General features: G+C 62.0%; 6 protein-coding genes across 6 annotated transcripts; all 6 read left to right on the forward strand.

Annotated features, from left to right (window-relative positions):
- Nucleotides 1–1,048: 1,048 nt before the first annotated feature.
- Nucleotides 1,049–2,755, forward strand: LINJ_20_0470 (conserved hypothetical protein; the record flags this gene model as incomplete). Its single annotated transcript, XM_001465131.1, has 1 exon — nucleotides 1,049–2,755. One exon carries the CDS (start codon nucleotides 1,049–1,051, stop codon nucleotides 2,753–2,755), a length of 1,707 nt encoding a protein of 568 aa, XP_001465168.1.
- A 2,651-nt stretch (nucleotides 2,756–5,406) lies between these two features.
- On the forward strand, nucleotides 5,407–9,438 carry LINJ_20_0480 (conserved hypothetical protein; the record flags this gene model as incomplete). Its single annotated transcript, XM_001465130.1, has 1 exon — nucleotides 5,407–9,438. One exon carries the CDS (start codon nucleotides 5,407–5,409, stop codon nucleotides 9,436–9,438), a length of 4,032 nt encoding a protein of 1,343 aa, XP_001465167.1.
- A 926-nt stretch (nucleotides 9,439–10,364) lies between these two features.
- On the forward strand, nucleotides 10,365–11,483 carry LINJ_20_0490 (conserved hypothetical protein; the record flags this gene model as incomplete). The annotated part of the gene is made up of 1 exon (XM_001465129.1): nucleotides 10,365–11,483. The coding sequence occupies one exon, from the start codon at nucleotides 10,365–10,367 to the stop codon at nucleotides 11,481–11,483; it is 1,119 nt and encodes a 372-aa protein (XP_001465166.1).
- A 1,304-nt stretch (nucleotides 11,484–12,787) lies between these two features.
- LINJ_20_0500 (glycerol-3-phosphate dehydrogenase-like protein) lies at nucleotides 12,788–15,163 on the forward strand (the record flags this gene model as incomplete). The annotated part of the gene is made up of 1 exon (XM_001465128.1): nucleotides 12,788–15,163. The coding sequence occupies one exon, from the start codon at nucleotides 12,788–12,790 to the stop codon at nucleotides 15,161–15,163; it is 2,376 nt and encodes a 791-aa protein (XP_001465165.1).
- A 1,486-nt stretch (nucleotides 15,164–16,649) lies between these two features.
- On the forward strand, nucleotides 16,650–18,113 carry LINJ_20_0510 (hypothetical protein, unknown function; the record flags this gene model as incomplete). Its single annotated transcript, XM_001465127.1, has 1 exon — nucleotides 16,650–18,113. One exon carries the CDS (start codon nucleotides 16,650–16,652, stop codon nucleotides 18,111–18,113), a length of 1,464 nt encoding a protein of 487 aa, XP_001465164.1.
- A 1,796-nt stretch (nucleotides 18,114–19,909) lies between these two features.
- LINJ_20_0520 (hypothetical protein, unknown function) lies at nucleotides 19,910–20,200 on the forward strand (the record flags this gene model as incomplete). The annotated part of the gene is made up of 1 exon (XM_001465170.1): nucleotides 19,910–20,200. The coding sequence occupies one exon, from the start codon at nucleotides 19,910–19,912 to the stop codon at nucleotides 20,198–20,200; it is 291 nt and encodes a 96-aa protein (XP_001465207.1).
- Between the last annotated feature and the right edge of the window lie 1,343 nt (nucleotides 20,201–21,543).

The following is a 21,543-nucleotide window of genomic DNA, read 5'->3' on the forward strand; positions in this document are numbered from 1 at the left end:
GCGATTCTCCTGATGGGTCTCGCCGCCTCCGCCGCTGGGGCGGGTAGCAGCGGCGGAGGCGGCGGTGCGGCGGTGGGTACCCTTTTCGGCGGCTTCGAGCGGCTGACACTCCAGATCAACGCGCAGCGGCAACTGAGTGTGCTGCACACGCAACGGGACCACGAGCTGAAGGTGTTTGTGACGGTTGTAGTGATGCCGCTCAGCTCGGTGTACGACATGCTGTGAAGGAGCACATAGGGAGTGCACTGAAACGGCGCCGCTCCCACTCCCCTCTTCCTTCCCGGTGCGCTGCGGTATTTCCGTCTTTTGGGGTACGTTTGCCTACTTGTGGTGGAGAGGCGGGTGGGCACACGACACGCATATCTCTCTCTCTGTCGCTCGCTCACACAGATCATCACGGCAATCAAATGATGCGCGCACACACACGCACGCACACGCAGCTGCAAGCACTGACGTTCGTGGAAGTAGGAGGGCGGGTAGAGAAGGAGAGCGCCTTCGCTTATGGACGTGCAGCGGTGCTTGTGCAGCGGAAAGGTGTGATGCACATCGCTCATGGTAGTGTCAAGGTGAAGAAAAAGGTGTTCTGGCTTTTCCTGCTTCTATCATGCTGTCTACGCGATACCGAGGCCACACGAGCGTGGCAGCGGTGCGTCACGGGGCAGGCGCTACATCTCGCACGTGCCTCTCCCCTTCATTTTCTTTCGCTGGTGCCATCCCAGCCTGCTCGACATTGCCACCGTCGACCCGTTGCTAATGTCACCGCAGCGCTCTCTTCGATTCCCCGCCTCGTGTGGCCCTCTAACTCTCTCCAATGCTACGCGAACTTTTCCGCCCTCTTCTCTGCATAACACGCACACTCAGCGGCAGCAGCGAAGTGTGAGCGCGTGCACGGCTACAGAGCACGACCTCCCCTCTCCTCCCCCTCCGCTTGCCCGGCGTTCTCTCTCGCCTGCACAGCGCACCGACTGGGAAAACAATCGCGAGCGCCAATCGTCGTCGCTGGGCGTCTCCAGGTAACTCCTCCCACCCAGCGGCGGGCTCCTCCATCATGAGCGAGTTCCAGCGCATCCTCACCCCGGCGCAGCTCACGAAGCACTATGAGGTGCTACAGTTTCTCAGCCGCCATCCGAACCAGCCGTACACGCTGGCGCAATTGGACTCTCTCCTGCCGCGCGGTGTGGCAGTGCAGCGCTTTCCAGCGGAATGGTTCGCGCTCGTGGAGGACGGCGCCTGCTGGCACCGCAGCATTGAGCTGCATCGCACCCACAGCACTGCCACCACCGCCTCTTCCCCAGCGTCGTCCACGCCAACAGCGGAGGAGCGGGCCCGGTATGTGCTGCTGTGTGCCCGTGCCGTGGTCAACACACTGGATGAACTGTGCGCGCGCATCGAGTCTCCGTCCACGCTGCTGGACCCGGAAGGCTGCGTCGCACTGCACACCGATCAAATCGTCGTCTCAGCAGCGCTTATCCGGCGAGCGGTTCACATGGGGCTAGTCTACTACTTCCCTGACACGTACGACAAGTCGGAGTTCAAGCAGTTTGGCATGCGAGACGCTTCATCTTCGGCCAGTGGTGGCACGGCGGCGGGACCTGGCCCAGATGGGGGCACAGGCAGCGGTGGCGGCGGCAGTCGAGCGAACATCGGGCAAGTGACCGCGTCTCTGCGGGAGTCTTTCCTAGAACGCGATGAGGCCTATGGCGGAGGGAACAACGTTGGCGGTGACCGCACCTACATTGCCCTTCCACCCGGTGTCTGCGTACAGCATCGCCTGCTCACCCGCCGCGGTGTGCCCGAGCAGGAGGCGCACTCGCTGCCGACGCGTTTCTACGTGGGGGAGCGGGTGCTCCTCCTCTTCGACAACCTGGTCGCCGTTAAGAAGTTGGGGCTGCCAAACAAGCTGCGCGTCGAGTGGTCACTGGCAGGCGTGAGGCTGAAAAACACGGGTGACACCGGCCAGGCAACCGGGGAGGGGGGGACAAGCCGACTGGAGGCGCTTGCCGCAGCGCAACCGCAACCGCTCCGGATACGCCGCGAGAACGTTGCGGTGCGCAACACATCGGCGACGACGACCTCCACTGCTATGGATGCGCCAGCGCCAATCTTTGCCAGCACCAAGGTCAAGGTGGAGATCGAGGCGGTGCAGGCCTGCACGCTCAAGCTGATCCTCACTGTGAACGGTCTGGAGAATGTGCTGAATCTCGAAGTGCAAGAGAGCGCTGTGAGCCTGCCGGGCGTACTCGTGCTGCGCGACCGCCACCTGGACAGCTTCGCCCTACCAGAGAAGAGCATCCTTGAGGACCCTATTGTGAACCCCTCGCCTTCATGGCGGTACCCGTATGAGTCGGTGCTGCACGCCGCGAGTTCATCGTCGTCCGGGGAGTGCAGCGACGACACAGCGGCTCAGTGGGCAACTGCAGCTGCCGAGCCGTGGACAGAGCTTGTTCCTCTCCCTTGGACACAGAACCCATCTCCGGCTGTGCTGGCGCTGCGGGAGGCGACCTACCCGACCCAGGACGTCACCGTCCGCGCCGCCACCCGCGCCGTCTTCTCCGCGCAGTCCCTGGCTGACGAGGCGCGGCTGCGACAGACGAAGGAGCGCATGCGTCGCGAGACCGACGCTCGCGCCGGCACCGGCGGGGGCGGAAAGCGGCGGCGACGACAGCAGCCCCGCAGCAGCTTGGTGCTCAGCAACCGCCATCTCCTCCACTTTGGCCTTGACTTCTCCATCCCCTTTTTGAATCGGCGCGATTAGGACGTTATCCCAAGCACCGACCGCGTGTAGACTTGTGTGCGTGAGCAACGGTGTCTCGCGAGTTGCTGCTGCTGCCGCCGCCGCGGCGACTCCGTTCTCTCGAACTCGCTTCTTCCCTCGATTCTCCGGCGGCTCTCCCTCTCTGTCCGCCGTCAGGATTTTGCTGGGCGCACGCCGAACGCGTGAGAGGCAGAAGGCACGAGCTCGAAAGCCAAACACACGCGTAGGGGAAAAGAGCTTCTCGGCAAGACACGTCTGTGCACGACTTGCAATGCGCCTCCCCTTATACACACACACACACACCTGTGACTCTAGCGTGTGTGAAAGCTATCTGATGCGTGCAGGTGCTTCACATACCCCCTCCCCATCCCCTTCTACTGCCCTCCACGGCCTCCTTGCGCTGGAGAGGGACTTCGCATCAAACCCGAACGGAGAGAGGGACGTGTGAGGGTAGTCGTGAGTGCCGGCGGCTCTGCCGCTTCTGCTAAACGTGGCCGTCCCTGCTACTCATCTTGAATCGATCACGCTTGTCTGCTCCGTCTGTCTCTCTCGCTCCCCTCTGTCCACCTCACCTCCGCACACCTGGGAACCTTTGACGGCTGCTCGCACCTGCTCCGTTGGTGATTATTGGCTGACAATGACGATGCCAATGAGGCAACCGATAGCCACACACACACACACTCGCGAGAGGAAGAACGTAATCAGAAGAAAGGCGCCGCTCCTCTCTCTGCCAGTGTCCGGCAACGTTGACGGGACGCCGCACATGGCGCGAGCCCGCCTCTGTCTCTTCCTCCTCTTCCCTCGTGTCGCATCAGCATCACCGCCGCAAAGGAATCAGCCGTTCATGCCACGGATCACCAGCGCCGCCATCAAGTCCCCTTTGCAGTCCAGGAGAGGGTTCAGGGCACCGCTGAGGCGATCGGGTATACATGCGGCTCCGCGTGCAACCCTGACGCATGCGTTGGGTAGCGCAGGCAGTTTTGCGCGCGGTGCCGCTGCGTCTGCGCGCGCGCAAAGCACGTCACCTCACTCGACCGAAAATGGCGCAGCGGCCGACACGCTCGACATGTTCCCATACGATGCAGAAAACTGCGGCAGCAGCATGCTCACGCCGCTGCCTTACCGCCAAACCACCACTGCGACGAGGGACTTCGCGCGACCCCGCTGCCTTTGCCGTCCTATCGCGATGAGCATGGAGTCGGTTTCCAGCTGGGAGGAGGACGCAGAGACCAGCAGTGTATCTGGGTCTGAAGGCGGCTGCTACGCGAGCGCCCGCCGGCAACCTGCACACGCATCGATGATGGGGCATCCCATGTGCCGTGAACGGTCGCCACAACGCGTTACGGCTCAACCTACAGGCAGTAGTGATGGCGATGAAGGAAACATCGCACCAGTGTCCGCGCTTCATCGACTCAACGCGCGTCTCACTCGCGCGAGACGACGCAATCGAAGGCATGCATCGTCCTCTTGCTCAGACGCCGCCGCCACTTTGTCTCAGCAGTCGACCGGCGTCAGCGATCGTAGCCGTTGTCGTGTACGCCCTCAGCAGCCTCCATCACAGTTGGCCGGAGAGCTCGTTTCGTCGGACAGCGTCATCGACTTGCTGAGTGAGGACTGGCCGAGTGAAGCTTGGCTGGTATGAAGCAGGTGTCCGTGGGTGGCGAGGTGCCCAGCGCCTTACAAGCCTCATCATACAAGGCGCGCCGAGCCGCCTCTTGCCACTCAGGCGTGGCACGCGCTTCACGCCTTTTCCAACGCGTGCAGAAGTTAGCCGTTGTATCTGCGTAGCTCACCTGCGCCCTTCTGCATTTCGCAGGGAGTTGCATACTTCTCTTTCCTTTTGTTTTTTCTATGTGTGTATGTGGGAGGAGAAGGGAGCTCTATAGTACCCCCACCCGCCCACCCACCCACCTATCACCCCCTTCGCTTCGTCTGCTCTTCATCTGCGTTGCATCCTGCCAGCACTCATGCCCGTGACTTCGAAACGGGCAACGAAAGGAAAAGAGGACATCCACTCTATAGCGTGACAGGGATGTAGTACGCGCGTGTCTGCTACGGCGCTCCAGCAGCGCCCCGCGGTTTGTGTTCGCCTGTGCGGTGCGTTGCACTCTATTTGCTTTCGACGTAGCTCTCTGGCGCCTTTAGCTCGCCCTCTCCCCCCCCCGTCCTGGACGTCTTCTTACCACCTGCTCATGCTTTCATCCACAACTCTGACGGGCTTGTCGCAGCGCTGAAGACCCAAGGTGCTTCATCTTATTGACAGCGAGAGGCCATCCCGGCAGGGCACTTCAATAAAACGTCTGCCTGCCACTTGCGGAGCCAAGCGCACAGCGCATATCTCGACAAAGGCTCGCCGCAGCACTCGCAGCTCGCCCAGGAATCTGCTTCATCATCCATACACGCACACACTCATGCACGCACACGTATTCGTACAGGGCGTACGCACATAACACAGCGCGAATATATCAGCGAAGCCTCCCTGCAACCTGCGCCACACCGCACGCACCCGCGCTATTTTCTTTTGCTTCTGCGGCCCACTTTGGAGTTCTTGTGCAGGTGACGTGAGCTCCCATCTCCCGCGCGTCGGCCCCCATCCACGTCTGCCTGCGTGGCTGTGAGCCCCCTCCCCCTTCCCTACTTTCTCCTGAGCCATGACGCACAGCGCGTACAACAAGCATGACATTCCGCGAGAGCTGCAGCGACTTATCGACCACACTGACCGCGGCATTGAGCAGCTCTACCAACTAGCCGGCCGCAGCACTGCAGCGTCGACTGTGGCGGTCGACAGGCAGCCCATCATCGCGAAGGAGGGGGAGCGAAGACAGAAACGTCGGGTGCACTATCATAGCAGAGGAGGTAAAGGCTCGCTACTGGAAGAGAGGCGTGCCGAGGTATGGCACGACGACCCCCACCGCAGCATCCGCAAAGACAGCAGCGGTGGCCGCAGCGGCGCCAGAGCAGACGTCCAACCGAGGGCAACCGTGCGATTCTCGTCCCGGAGATCGAGAGACGCGTGCGACTACGGCGGCGTTTCAAACGACTGGAGGGGCTCGCGCACATCCGCGAGGGGATTCGCGGCACAGATGCGGCACGACGAGTACGGCAACAGCGACGGTGACTACTTCGACGACGACGAAGGCGATACACTACCCGATGTCACCGAGAGCGACGACGGCACGGACGTCTACAAGAGAGACGAGACAGGCGATGAAAAAGACAACTGCGAAGATGAGGGCGAAGATCGCGAGCCACTGTCAGCTAGCCGCCACCACAGGCAGTGGCGCGCGTCTGGTGTGCTCCGCCAGACCTCCGTTGCCGCTGCCGGGTCTTCGCTGCTGCAATCGCAGCCGCCCAGTCGGCGGCCTTTGTCGCCGGCGTCGACGCCGCATCGAACGCTAAACTTCTCTAACGGCACCGCGCCCTCCTCACCGGCGTCTCTTGCGAAGCCGCCGCGCCACTCGCGTCGCCCTGATCTGCACCCGCCTCCGTCGCACGTACCCGACTCTTTCCCACCGCCTCCATGGCAGCAGCGACATTCGCATCAAGACCACGGCGATCTGCCCCTTGCGGGAGGCACCTCCTATACGCTGTCCTCGGCGTCTTTCTCCGGGTTGCGCGGCTCCTCAGCAGCATCGTCGCCGTCTCCAACAGTGACGACTGCCGACACCGCAGCGTACCGTGCCCACATGGCGGCGCAGCAGTCCACGCAGAGACCTAACAAGTCTTCAACCGCGCATCGGCGGCGCTCGCAGCAGCAGCCACTCAGCGGTGCTTCTATGCCCACCGCATCCACGTCGCTCTTTATGAGCCCTGGCTCGACGTATAGCGGAAGCCGTGACGAGTCCAGCCTTCACACCCGCTCTGGCCTCCAGAAGGCGAGCGGCACGGCGTCTTCTGGGATGCTGTCTCGATTCGGACGGAGGTGGAACAGCATATTCAAAAAAATGCTCACCGATCCGCCACCGCCGGCCCCATCGGCGGGATCGTCCACGCCGCGAAATTCGGCTGCAGCGGTGACGTCCGCGCCACATCCACGAAGTCCACCCGCTCCATCGTCATTCTCTTCCTCTTCATCCACGACATCCATCGTGGGGGACGTGCGCGCGCACGGAGAGGGCACTCCTGAGAGAGACGTGCTTCCTCAGCTGAGGGAGCTCATTCCACATCCGCATGCAGTCCCTGCGACTCCGCCGTGCGCTGTTGCCGATTTGGCGAATATTGCCCCCACCGCGTTGCCGTACTCCGTCGCCTCTGCCACAGCATTCGCCGACGCCCGTGTCGCCGAGCAGCTGCGGGCGGAGCTGGAGGCGAAGGAGGAGGCGATGCTGCGGCTGCGCATGGACCACGCACGGGAGATGGCGGAGCTGCGTCAGTCTCTCACCCACGAGCGAGCAAACGCGGCTAAGCAGACGGCTGACGAGCTTGCCACGTCCTTCTCCATCAAGCAGCAGCTCCTTCAGTCGTCGCTGCAGACGGAACGGGAGCGTCTGATGGAGGCGGAGGAGCAACTGCGGCTTGCGCGCCGCGAGGCGGCGCAGCGTAAGATGGAGCTCGAAGATTCGGCTCATGCTTTGCAGGCCCTACAGAGCAAGTACGCGACGCTCGCGCACAGTCAAGGCGAGCACGCGGCGCAGGCGGCGCAGTGGCGTGAGCGGGCGGAGAAGGTCACCGCCGAAGTTGCCCAGCTCGAGTCGCAGGTAAAGGTGTGGAAAGCAAAGGAAGTGGACTGGCAGGCGCGCGAGGCGCAGCTGCAGCTGCTGGCGCACGCTGCTGAGGAGCGGCGGGAGAAGGAAGAGACGTCGGCGCGGACGGCCCTGGCCCAGGTGGAGGCGGCGTTTACACAAACCTCGCAGAGTTACCAGGACTTGCTGGCGGAGGCGACGAAGCGCATGTCCTACCTTGAAAAGAGTCATCGGAAGTACAAACTGCTCAAGGAAGCCCACACCGCTCTGAAGACGGAGTACGAGCAGCTCGTTGACTCCTCGATGCACCGCGCACGGCAGTCGGAGGCAGAGCTCGTCTCGTTACGCGCCGAGGCACAGGAGCTGCGCCAGCAACTGCGTCAACGAGACTCGGCCACGCAGGAGGAGACTGCATCCCATCAAGAGATGCTGAGCGACTACAAGCGGCGGCTGGAGCTGCAAGAGGCGAACGCGGCGGAGCAGGTGAAAACTCTGCAACACCACATCGACACTGCGAGTCACACCATCGAGCTTCTGCGGTCGCAGATGGATAGCCTCAAGCAGGACCTGATAGACGAACAGTCACAGCACCAGCAGATGCAAATGAAGGCGGCTCAGGCGGAGCTGCAGTGGAAAGAGACGCAACACGAGCAGCAACGTACGGCGGCGGCCTATAAGGTGCGCACTGAGGACACCATTGCGCAGCTGAAGCGGCAGCTCCGCGACAAGGACACCAAAATGCAAGCCCTTGCCGCCAGTGCCGCGGAGCCGGTTCAGCGACTACGACAACAGCTGGACGACGAGCGGGGCCGCCGCGCGCGGCTCGAGGAGCAGTTCCGTGCCTACAAGAAAAAGGCCAAGGAGGCGAAGGAGCAGGCGGCGAGCGAGATGCGGCGAGAACAGCTACGCGCCGCTCTGCTGACACCGATGTCGTCCGCAGCCTCCTCGCGCGTTCGTTTTGCCCACTCGGCCACCGCCACACCGTCGCCGCCGAGCTCGTCGGCACCCTGCTTCTCCGGCTGGAATGGCATGGGTGGTGGCACAAAAGCGGGGTCGGAGTGCGCCGCCTGGTCGGATGGGCCAGCTCACCCAGCCGTGAGGGTGTCCGCGCGTGGTGCGCGCGATGATCAGCGAGAGAGCCGCTTCGCTTACCCAGCTGTTTCGCGGACCGCCACCGCCCCTGCATCGAGCGTGCTTGCGAAAGCGTCCGTTGGGCACGCCAAGGAGGCTGACGCGGGAGGAGGCCGACGCGTTGCAGCCAACCACTCCGTGGCAATCCCGCGTACAGACGCTACGCGCTTTTCCTCTGAGGAGGGTGGCCGACTACCGCGCCCGGCTCCTTCTGCAGCGCCACCACCCCATCCATCCACGAAGACTGTTCAAGCTTCCGGGGAAGAAAAGGGCGAAGAAGATGCACAGGACCGTTGGACGTCCTCACCATGCGCAGTGGTAGCGGCCTCGGTGGCCGCGGATGCATCAGCCATCTCGCCCAGCGCCACTGTGGAGTCGCTTTCCGGTATCTCGAGGACGTCGCCTTGCACAAGCACACTGATGCCAGGTGAGGACGACGCAGTGGGTGTCGCTGAAACTGAAGGGCCGGCGAGTACACGCACCGCGGAGCCGACGCTCTCGCTGCAGCCTCGCACCGCAAACAGCCCCGCCCGCACAGACGCAGCGGCCGCGAAAGTGCCTGCTGCTGATGAGGATGCCATTGCCACGCACGTCTACGCCGATTCTGGGGCGCAGGCGCACGAGCATCGCATGAGCACCTTCCACACAAGTGCCTCGGAGGTGCTGCGCCGCATTGCGGGAAGCCGAGAGGAGTTCCTGGCGCAGTGTGCCGCCATCGTGAAGAGCACGGCGGCTGCCAGTCGCCGAGGTGCGCAGGCGAGACGGCGACTTTCTGATGGGGACGCGCGTACTGCAGTGTCCGGCGACAACGCCAGTGCCTCCGAGGCGTCGCAGAGCGATGACGAAACGGACGACCAGGAGCGCCTGTGAAGTGCCGTTCGCAGGGCTTTGGTGGTACCGATAGAACCGTATATGCACCCCCATACACATATCCGTGGATGTGTGTGTGTGGCACATGGTGAGGGCAAGTGGTGTGTGAGTGTGTGCATAGGGGGGAGTTGCTGAGCGCCACAACGCGAGCGGTGGATGCCAACCAGGTGGCACACGATGAAGGCATCACCGCTCATGGACCGTCTTGTCTCCCCCGTCACCTGACGCCCCCGCCCCGGCCTGGCACATACTGATTCCACACGGTGCCATTGAAATCTTGGGACAGTGCTGCCTGTGCATCCAACGGTGCATGTGTGCGCGTGCGCCTGCTTTTGTAGGCGTATCTTCTTCATAGAAGTTTTCATAGCATTTACGTGTGTGCGTGTGCAGCTCTACTGGTGGGGTCTATTATGCATATGCAGGCGCCGAGGCACAGGCTTGCCGATTAACACCGCGACAATGACGAAAGTCTTGGGCGTGCACGCAGGCACGTGCGCGTAACTGGCGACGCACGCTGCGTCGTAGCCCTGCACCGGCCTCCATTGGCGCTATGCAAGTTATCTATTATGCGTGACTTGAGGTGTGAGCTCCGCCGCCTTCCTTTGGTTTGTACCATTGGAGTCCGTACGCAGACTGAGGGGGAGCACCGCCCCATGCCCTTGTCCCATCGCTGTCCATCTTCCTCTCCGCCCCTCCGTTCTTACGCCCTCGCCTCGCCCTTGGCATGCGGGTGCCACTGGCGTGCGACGCCGGTGCACCGGGTGTTTGGTGCTCATCGTTGCGCTGCAGTGACACGCACTCTTAGTTCTCTCGTCCCGTCTCCTTTTAGCGTGCTTGTGCACCGCGTATTCGCACTGCGTCTCCTGCGTCTTGTCTCCGCTGCTCTCGGTAAGGGGGGGGTGCTGCGTGCACCTGTGCTGTCCAACATGTTAGGCAGCCGCCACTTTCAAAGAAAGTACGAGAAGAAACAGAAGAAAAAGGAAGCCAAGAAAGCGTCCCAGGGTCCTCTGCGTGGTGCGGGTGGCTCGAGCAGCGCCAGCGCAACAGCAGCAGCGGGGGCGGCTTTCAAGCGCAAGGATGGCAGCACGCTAAAGGGGCCCGTCGTGTCGCACGGCGCCTTCATGGCGAGCCGCGACTCAGCGAATAACCGAAAAAATGTGCCGTTCCCGAGCAAGATGGAGGAGAAGGTTTACCGCAAGGAGCATCGCGTCCCAAAATACAACTGCATTGTCGACCCGGAGCGGCAGAACTTGGCTAAGGCAGCCGGGGCTAGCAGCGCCGCTCAGCGCCGTCGCGTTTTGCGGCAGAAGGGTGACGAGGACCTCCTCGACCACTTCCGCGAGCGCCTGAATGCCAGCACGTTCCGTCTCTTGAATGAGCAGGTGTACAACGCCCCGACCACACTAGCGAGTCGGCTGCTGCGCGAGGAGGCGACCTTTCGCGACTACCACACCGGCTACCACCAACAGCTCATGCAGTGGCCCATGAATCCGAGCACGCTCATTGTGGAGTCGCTGCTAGGGGACCGACGTGGGCGGTTTCTCGCGAACAAGGGGAAGAGCATGCCAGGGCACATCCCGGTCTCGTGGGTGGTGGCGGATATGGGTTGCGGTGAGGCCCAGATCGCCGCGGCGCTGAAGCCGAAGGGCTACACGGTGCACTCCTTCGACTTCTTTGCTCTAAACTCGCTGGTGACGGTGGCGGACACCACCAAGGTGCCCCTCGCGGACAACTATGTCGACGTCTGTGTCTTTTCGCTTAGCCTGATGGCGACGGACTACGTCAAGAGCCTCTTCGAGGCCTTCCGCATCTTGAAGCCGAAGCGGCTGCTCAAGATCATCGAAGTGCGCTCCCGTGTGCCGTTCCCGCGCAAGTTTGCAGAGCTCGTCGAGGACATCGGCTTTGAGGTGGATTACAGCGACGTCGCCGGCGACTACTTCGTTGCCTTCGACTTCATCAAGAAGGACGGCCAGGCGGCCGCCAACACGCAGCTACGCCACGAACCGGGTGACGTGCTCGTGCCATCCCTTTACAAGAAGCGGTGAGGGGTTAAGGGTCGGGGGAATAGGGGCGGTGGGCGGCGCGCCTTTTCGGCTTCCTTCGCCGAAAGTGGCCGTCCGCTGGTACGACAGTGTGTGGGGGTGGGGTGGGGGGAGGGAAACGGCAGCGGTGCGCACGGTTAGCCGCTCGGCATCATACAAAACGAAGAGACAATACCGTCATGTGTTGCCCCTCCCCCATTTTCGACCTCCCCCACCCCCCACCCCACCGTCGCAGGGGTCGCGAGTGTCGAGCGCATGCACACACACACACACACACACACGCATACTTCTCTGCCTATGGAGCACGCCTCCTTGTCCCTCTTTCTTCCCCGCCCCTACCCTTGTTTTCGTGTCGTTGGTGTGGAATAACGTGCGTGTAAGGCGTGAGCGAGCTGAGCGGCGTGAGGGGCGTTACCTGCCACCTGGCCTGATTTTTGTGTCCTCGTTCTCTGTGTCCTTGCCAGGGAGAGGAAGAGAAAAAATGGGATGACCTGCCGAGATGCTTGATCCTCGCATGCGCAACGCGCGGCGCTGGACGTGTGCGGTGCCACGAATGTTCCGATGCGCTCATACACCCGCGCCTCTACCTTTTCCCGGCACACACGAATGTAGTCTCTACGATTCAGAAGGACCGCCAAGCCAGCACCTCGGTGAGATGCGTTGCACCGCCGCCGCTACCCCATCTCTCTCTCCTCTCGGCATCCTCTTCTTCAAGGCATTGTGATGGGTGTGCTGCCCGGCAGGCCCCTTTTACACCAGCGCATCAGACGTGCTGATCGTTTTCTTTTCGGTTTGGCACGACTCATCGCTCTCCCTCCTCTCTGCGCTACCTCACGCTCCCCGCGTGCTCACAATAGTCCTCGCGCTCGTTACTGTCTCCCGATCCTTTTATCGCTTTACCGCCTCGCGCTTCTCTCCTGCGTAAGCGCGCCCATCGACCTTGCTGGAAGACGAGCATCCCTTTCTACCCCCTCGCCCCCCCCCACACACACACACCAAAAAGAAAGTTGAGGCGAGAGAGGGGACCGACCTGGGCCTCGTGCCGGAGGGCTCACATAGATTACGCGGGACGGAGACCAGCGGTGACGCGCGGGCATATCGACAAGCAAAACGCCGACAGAGAGACGGAGGCCGACTTGTTTGCATCGCCGTCTCACATCGGCGCGATTTGGGCTCGCACAGACGCGAGGGAGCTACACCTGATCCTCGTGCCTCCGACACCACCCACCTCAGCGCACTCTCGCTTTCCAAGCACCTCGCTCTCTACCTCTGCCGATCGCAGTTTTCTCCTTCTTTTACTTGTTGACATGAGCCGGCACAGCCGCAAGTTGCACGTGCGCCTGCTGCGCGCCGCCGTCGTCGTCGCTGCAGGCACATTTGCATATCGGCGATGGTGTCTTCGCCCCTACAGCGCGTTGTCGGCTTCTGCCTACCGGCCGGCGAATGGAGCCGACCATTACCGTGACAGTCCCGCACCGCGCTCTTCGCGCTGGGCAGCGCTGCAACGAAGCTCAGCAGCGGACCCATTTGACCTCCTCGTGATTGGTGGGGGCCTCACAGGCCTCTACACTGCCGTCGATGCGGCACAACGCGGGCTGCGAGTGGCTTTGGTCGACGCGGCAGACTTCGGTGGAGGCAGCGCAGCTTCGTGCATGCCCTCTGTCTCTCCGGGCGCGTTGCCGTACGTGCAGCGAGCTCTGCGACAGCGCGACTGGGACTGGCTGCGGATGGCGGCAACCGTGCTCGTGGAGGAGACGACGTGGCGCAACGTCGCACCGCGGTGTGTCGTGGCGCCCGACACACTGCTGCGACGCTGGCAGAACTGGCGTTGGCGAGGCACCGTGGGCGGAAGCGGCTGCGAAGCCGCGTCCAAAGCAGGGGCCGCCGAAGATGGCACCACTGCTGTGTTACATTCAGAAGAAACTTCAGCGAAAGCGCCGTCGTTACTGCCTTTCGATCCGACGCCTGCCACAACGACGCTGTTGCCAGCCTTGCACTCGACAGAGATGGTGGAGTACGTCTGCGCCGCGATTTTGAGTACGGTGATGAGCATTTTTTGCGGCCCGCTGCGCCCGAACCTCGTGCTACCTGGGCCCGTCGTCCAGGCGCGTCTACCAGCGCTCGCGCCCAGCTCGGGGCCGTCCCCCTCGCCAGCGCGACTGCGAGGGGGCATCATAGCCAACGACTTCGCGCTGCGTGGAAATACAGTCGCCGTGTCGCTTGCACGCACCGCAGAGGAGCTCGGTGTGACGGTGTTATCCTATGCCCCTGTGTTCGCCATTCAAGAGGTTTCTGCGCCGGCCACGACGGAGATGGAGATGAGTTCGCCGTCCAGTTCTACCCGCGCCTCTTCGTGCGCTGGCGTGATGCTGGTCTCTGTTCGCGATGCGTTGGCTGCGAAGGCAGTTGCAGCGAGTCTGCCAGCGTCGCCAGACCGATCACGGCCACGCTTCTTGCAGCGGCTACTGGGACAGAGCAGCGCCTCTTCTCCCTCATCCACTGCCGACTCGGCTGCATCGCCGAGAAGCGCAGTATGGAGCCCGGATGCCGCAACCACGACGCACGTCTACACACGCGGCGTGGTGAACTGCACAGGTTGCTGGGCAGACACCGTGAAGGCCATGTTCGACGGAAACGCCAGTGACACCGTGCCGGCTGCGTTTGCCGGATACCAGGCGTACTCCTACCTGATTGCTCCCGCCAACGCCGTGCATGCTGCGCCGCCCCCATCAACGCCACCCACGGACAGCCACGGCGTAGGACAGGGGGCCGTGGCCTCCTTACCGCCGCTTTCCGAGACGATGCGGGCAGCGGCACTGCTCTTCAGCTCTCCACGGCTGAGCTTTGCCTCGGTGATGGTGCTGCCGTGGTGGGACCGGTGCGTGATGCTGGGGCCGAGTATCTCTTCGCTGCCACGGCTGCCGGCGACCGTCACGGCGCACACCAACGGTTTGCTGCACTCGGTGGACGGATACGCCGCACAGCGCCAGCGTACGCTGTCGATGCTGCGCAGCAGCGGCGTGTCTGTGGACGCATCGCGCCTGCTCTCGTGCGTGTCGCAGATTGTGCCGCACGTGAAGGGGCCTAAGGAAGTGCCGTGGACTGGAGCGCTGCTGCATCGAGGCTACGCCTTGCACTTTTCTTCAGTGCCGCTGCCCAAGAGAGGCGACCAGGGTGACATCGAAGAACTTGTGTCTTTGGTAAGCAACTGTGCAGACGCCACCGGGGACGCTGTCGCTGTTGCGCGCCGCGACGTCCCGCTCCTCCACGTGTACGGCGGTACCCCGCTGTTGGCACGTCGGATTGCTGAGGAGGCGGTCGACGCCCTTGTGTACCACGAGCCGCCGCTGTTCTCAGAGAAGACGCGCAAGAAGCTCCACCGGTGCCGCACGCGCTATCTGCAACTGACTACGCCAGCTTCTCTCTGCACCACCACCGATAGCGGGCCGATGAACGCACGAGCGCGTCTGGAGACCCTTGTGAAGGACACCTACGCTGAACGCGTAGTCGATGTCGTAGCCCGCCGCACACACACCGCGTACACCAGCCCTGCCGAAGCCCTGCAAGCCATACCCACGCTAGCGAGCGTCATGGGTGGTCTGCTGCAGTGGGATGAAGCCAGGAGATTTTCAGAGGTTGAGGCTGCGCGGCGTCTCGTGCACAGCGTGGCGGTAACCGTTTGAATTGCGTTGTCGATGCTGTTCGCGGCGGTGGCGGTGGGGCGGAACGTCCGTCTTGGAAGAGGGCGGCGCTTCTTTGGTACCCCTTGTCTCTGTGTGGCTCCAGCGGTGTTTTGTGCGCTATGGTCGCAAGCCGCCAGCCGCCAGCCAGCCACCCCACTCTCTCCTTCGCAGTCACGCAGACAGGCACACACGCACACGGAGATAGAGAGACTGAAGCACTCTTCCTGTTCTTCTATCTCTGTGTCTTTAGAGGATCCGGCCAGGTGGCCTGCCCATCGCTCTCCGTGCCTGCGGTCGCGTACGCGCGCGTTCTTACGCCTCACGTGTGACCGGACACCTTCTCTCTACTTTGGTCCTTTCGTGTCTCCCTCTGTCTGCGCGCTCCATGGCATCGCCGCAAAACGCCACAGGAACGCTGAAAAAAAAAAGCCCGTAGGGCGGGGGGAGGGGAGGGGCGCCGGGTGTGCACACGCTGGATCTATCATTGCGGCGCCAGAGCGTGCAAGTGTTTTTTTTTTTCGGTAGCGGTGATGGTGGTGATGGGGCACTGGATAGCCTACATGCGTCAACGCGCGCGCTCAATCGTGCGATCGTGCGGGGTGCGGCGTGAGGGTGCTCATTTCCCGTTTTGAAAGAAGGCGATGTTTCGGGGCGGGATGTTGGTCCTCGCTCTCCCTCGCCCTCTCCCCGGCTGCCCCCCCCCACCGAAGCAGCTCACTGCAGCTGGAACGTCTTGCGCCGCGCTTTGATTTGCGCTCTGTTCTTGCGTCGAGGGCTCAGTGCCCCCCCCCCACAGACACACACACACACACCTCCACCCCAATCGTGCGCCCGCATTTCTTTACTTGAGGGCCGTCTACTCTTCCGCTCTCCCTCCTTTCTTGTCGGTCGCAACTCCCGCTTCAATGTCGCCCGCGCGCCGACGTCCCATCCGGCTGTTGATTGCACTGCCAGTAGTGTGCTGCTGCTGCTGCCGGCGCGATTTCTTCGCCCTTGCGATTTAACTGCGTACTTTTCAATTTCTCGCTGTGTCTCTCCGTTGCATGCACCGTCGTGAGGCGCAGCGCTGCCGCCGGCCGACATACCAGCGTAAGTGGTACAGCTTGGCGCCTCTGTATCTCCCCTTCTCCCGGCATCGTAGCGACGCCACCGTTCACGCACGCACAGGCACCCGCGGCTCGCGCCAGCACATTGAAGTCGCGCGCGCTCTCCTGGCGTTTCTTGGGACAAGCGAAACGCCTTAACCCGCAAACACACACCGGGAGGCTCTCGTACACGCACCATCTCCACTCCGGCCTGCTCGCGTATTCTATGTGAGGGTGAGTGCGCCAGTCACGCTTTCCGTGCAGCCGCCGGTGCAGTGATTCACTCTCCGACGTGGCGGCAAGAGCGCCGGGCGCTCACAGCAGCACTCTGTGCACACTCTTGCACGTGAGCCCACTTACCTGTGGCATTGGACCGGAAAGAACGGGAGAGCGGACCCGCAATGGCCTCGGACACATCGAGCAACTTTTACTACTTCGCCTACGGAACCTATGCCGATGCAGCGGAGTTGCAGCGGTCTCTTGCCGCCGTCTCCGGTGGTGCCGTGCCGATCATCCATTCAGCCCGCCCTGCCCTCCTTCCAGGGTACCGCCTCGTGTTCGACGCCGTGAGCGCTGAAGGGCCGCGGCTAGGCTGCATCAACATCGCCCCGCTCAGTCTCGTCGCCCGCGATCCATCGACGGCGCGCCTCTCTCCGAGCAAGGACCGGGATGGAAAGTCACACGAGTACAAGACGGCTTTTCGCGACGGGGTTCGGGGGATTCTGTACGAGCTCTCCGCCACTGTGCGTGAACCACTGCTGCTGGCTGTCGCGCGCGAAGGGTCGTTCAACATGTATGCCATGCTCACCTGCTACGCGATGAGTGACGTTCATCGCGCCGTGCGGGCGCCAGACTCGCCGATGTTTGCGTCCCTCGTGATCGCCGCGCTGGACATGCCGCTCATGGAGCGCAAGTTCTCCATGGAGGCCCTCATGCAGCTTCGCTGGCAGCCGCTGCCGAAGCCGCAAGGGGTCCAGGCCCAACCAGGGCTGGTCGCCGTTGTTGCGTCCTCCCCGGCTGGCACTCCAAACGGTGCCGCTTCCACGCCTCAGCCGCGCTGGCCTGGATTACATTGGTGCAACTGCATCCACTCCGTGCGCGTTGCCCCCAGCCAAGCATACGCAGCGCTCCTGGAGAAGGCCTACCGTGAGTACATCCACCTGAACATAGCAGCCAATCAGGACGGCAGTAGCTCCACTGCGGTCGCCACCCACAGCTCAGCGTCCTCGGATAGCGGCGACGCCGACTTGTACGCGACAGCGATCCATCGCATGGTGTACCAGCAGGCCCGCAATGTCAGCAAGGATTCACAGGAGGCCAAGACGTGGTACTTGGCGTACGGCTCTAACATGTCTTGGGAGCAGGTGTGCGTCCGTATCGGCCCGCCGTACCAGCGCCGCCTCGCCAAGCTGCTCGGCTATGTGCTCGTTGCCAATGCAGTATCCATAGGCCACTCGAACGGAGGTAACTTCGGATATTACAACGTGGAGCCGGTGGTGCTGCGGGAAATGAAGGAGGCGCAGGGGATGGTGAAACACCCCAGTACGATGCCGCCATACGTCTGCGGTGCTGCGTACGAGATCAGCCAGGCACAGTTGGAGATCATGGACGCCTACGAAAGAGGCTACTCCCGCGAGCTGCACCGCTGCACCGACCTAAGCGATGCGACGGCGGCCCCGCTGGAGTGCTGGACTTACATTGCACAGCACACCTCCGAAGAGTTGCTGCCGTCGCACGAGTACCAATCACGCGTGTTGGAGGGCGCGGACATTCTACCGCCGGAGTACATCGAGTGCATCCGTGCCATACCGACGAACCCGCTGCGGAGTCCACGGCAGGACAAGCGCCTTCGCAAAGAACTCTGAGCTGTTTCTCTGAATTGGCCGCGTGAGCAGCCACGTGCAGCCTTGTGAGCGGCGCTGTTTAACACCCTCAGCTCCCCGCTCTGTACATAACTCCCCCCACCCCCCCACCCCTCCGTCTCGTACTCTTCTGGACGCCTGCGGTGGATATTGCATCCCATAATCATCCGTAAAATGCCTTATCTCCTGCCTATTCTTTGAAGGACGAAAGAACGGCGAAACATCGGTAAGTCACAACGTGAACATGCTTTTTTTTTGGTTGTTTGCAGCACCTCCCCCTATCCCGCCGATGTGTGAACGCTTGCCAGCGCGCGTCTCTCGCTCTCGCCCACCTGCGTCTTAGCATATGTGCGCGCGTGTGCAGCAGAGGGGGCATAGGGGTGCTAATGTGGCTCGATGGCCGTCGTCACACACACCCTCCTCTTCCACAGCGACCGGCCGTCTTCTCGTTGTTTGAATAGTGACGATCGATCTGCCCTCCCCCTTTTGTTGTCATGGACATCGTACAGCAACTCTTTCGGTGCGTGTTCGGCGCTCTGAGTCCGTCATGGCGGGGGCGACACCGCTCAGTGCTTCGTACCTCAGGGTCCAGCACACCCGCTCTCTGTGTCGGGAAGCCAAGCAGCCCCTTATGTCCCTGCCGATGTCAGACCACCTCTGGCGCAGACAGGGTCAAGCACCCCACGGCGCAAGGAGGGGCCAGAGCGAGCCGCGACAGTGCAGACGTGTGCGCCATCCATGGGATGGGCAATGCGCCAGCCTGACCCGCACCTACCTCACCAGGCCCTCGCACTGCCCTGCCGGTGGGGTGGTGGGGAGCCTGGGCCACCCCGATGGCGGCACCGCGTGGCGACCGGCACAATGGGAGCGGCTGTGCGGCGACCTGCGAGGCGGGGATGGTGGGCGGAGTCTGAGTCCGAGGCGATGCTCCGATGAATGAGTAGGCGCATCGCTGTAACGTGTGTGTGTGTGCGCGTGTTCGGCTGCTTCGCACGACGCGGATGGGGGCCTGTGACAGGGCTGGTGTGTGTGTGTGTGTGTGGTGTGTGTGTGGTGTGCGTGTGGTGGTGGGGAGGTGCAGCTTAGTTTGACCTCATGCTCTATGGCCGGAGTACTGCACACGACGAAGGAAGAGGAGAAAAGGGTGCGCTGAACGGGAAAAGGGGTATAGCGGCAGTGACATCGCGCTGTCGTCGCGCCACCCATTTGGTCGCCCCGGAACAGACTACAGCACAGAAGACGATTTATTTCCTTAGTGGCGAACATGCCGCTGTTGCGTGCACGGTAGCTCTACGACGGACTCAGGCGAACGCACATTGAGGGAGCGTGTGCTTACAAAGTCCTGTGTCGGGCCCGCACGCACACGCACCCACCACCCGACACCAGTGGTGCCGGTGGTTTCGTATTGTGCTAGTCGTCAAGAGAGAACCATGCGTTGCCTCTTCTCTTTTCTCTGCCCGCCGTCCACGGGCCATGAGCGGGGCCGCGTATGCGTGACCGCCAACGGCGTCTCCCTTTCCTGCTGCTGCTGCTGCTCGAATATGTTTTCCACTGCGCCTCGCTCGCTCTCCTCCGTGGATCATGGTTGGCAGCTGGCATACTCTTGTTTCTTTCTCCACACACTGGCATTTTCTTTTTCCGGGGAACGCACGTGCATGCGCACATGTTAACGCACTGCACTATCTGACGCTGTCTCCCGCTTTCTCACACTTTTCGCACGCAGCCACAGGAGAAGCAGCGTGGGTTGTCTGTGACTTCCTCACTGCTCTCCCCTCCCTCTGCCATTGTCTCCGATCATCATGCAGGCGGAGTATAAGTTCGACGCCGCGGACCGCAGGCGCGGCCCGCCGCCGAACAACCCCGAGCGCGCGCTCGACTACCGTGAGCACACCGACGATGACAAGCTGATGGTGCACGCAAGTCAGGTCAACTACCTCTCTAAGCCACGCCACCGCAATTGCTTGACGGAGTTTATCATCGTTGAGACACCTGTAGTGTCCTTCTTGGTCGACAGCGTTGACCCGTCGCCATGCCTGTTGCGTCGCTCAGGTCGCCAAGGTACTAAAAATGAGGAAAAGGGAGTCAGCTAACACACGCCTGCCATTGATCGAGAGCGTCGAACCGAACGCAACACGAAAAGAAGCCGCTGCGATGATGACTATGTTGTTTCTTCCTAGTGTCTTCCTCAACTGTTCAACATCTATTCATGGGGGGGGAGCGGGGGGCGTGGGCTTGGAGCATCCGGAGCCGCCCCCCTGTTCGTCCGATTCTTGCTCCTTACTTCTTGAGGACGCCATGGCATGTCTGTTTCCTTCTGCTGTAGACGAAGGGGCACAGGGCACCGTAGCCCACCACCCCTCCCCCTGCCGTCTACGACATCCCCAAACTCCATCATGGCTTTGGCAACTTATACACCTACACCAACACACGGACGGGCTCGTGCACTTGCACCGATACATGTGCCACCACCATCCTCATCACCAACACCAAAGACAACGGGATACACACAACGGAAAACAAACAGGAGCGCGCAGACACACCTCGCAGCGAAGAAAACTCAAGCATACGTCGTTGAAGTCTTCCAGAGCATTGTGGGTTCACGTGTACTTGTGTGCTTGTGTGTGTGTGTGTGTGTCTGCGCGCTCCTGTTTGTCTACGCCCACCTCCCTGCGCCGCTCATTCCGTTGTTTTGTTTTTGTCTGTGTGTTCTCTCCCCCCCCCCGTGCTTGCTTCGGATTCCGTGCGCTTCCCGACCCCCGACTCCTTTTGCTGCTTTGCTCCGATTTTACTCATCACGCACGCGCGCACGCGCGCACCCGCTGCCCCCCTCCCCCCTCTCTCTATCTCTGCCTGTGAGCCGCACAATCGTTTTTTTTTTCCCCTAATGTCTGTGCTTCCCACCCCCCTCCATTACCTACGTAGGCATTTTACTGTGTTGCATGCGCCTCGACGTGGCCCTTCTTCGTCGTTGCCTCTCTGCCTGCGTATCTGCGAGGCTCCTTGTCGCACACTTCATGGCTCACCCGCATTCTTGCCGGAATTCTCTCTGCACCGCACGCACCTGCGCGTGCATCTCGCCGTCTTCCAACGCGCAACGGTACGCCTTCGTGTGTGTATGCGTGTGTGTGTGTGTTGGTGTTGTTGTTGTGCGTGCTTGTGCGAACGAGTGTGCGCACGCGGAACCGTGGCATCTGTATGTGCACGTGCGGCGCGATGAGAGAGGGGGGACGGCTTTCCTTGTGCTGTTTTCGTGTGCATTCGTGCTTCTTTCTCGACTTGTGTCCTCTTCGCTTCTGAACGACCCCCTATCGTGATTTCTCGTTTTGGCGGTGCGGAGAGGGGAGGGTGGGTGTGCGGGCTCTTCTGTTCTTAGTCCTGCTTTCTTTTCTTCTCGTGCTGCCCCCACCCCCCCGTGCTTCCACAAGAAGGCGTG

The sequence above is a fragment of the Leishmania infantum genome, chromosome 20, assembly GCF_000002875.2.
Source record: "Leishmania infantum JPCM5 genome chromosome 20".
Taxonomy (NCBI): domain Eukaryota; phylum Euglenozoa; class Kinetoplastea; order Trypanosomatida; family Trypanosomatidae; genus Leishmania; species Leishmania infantum.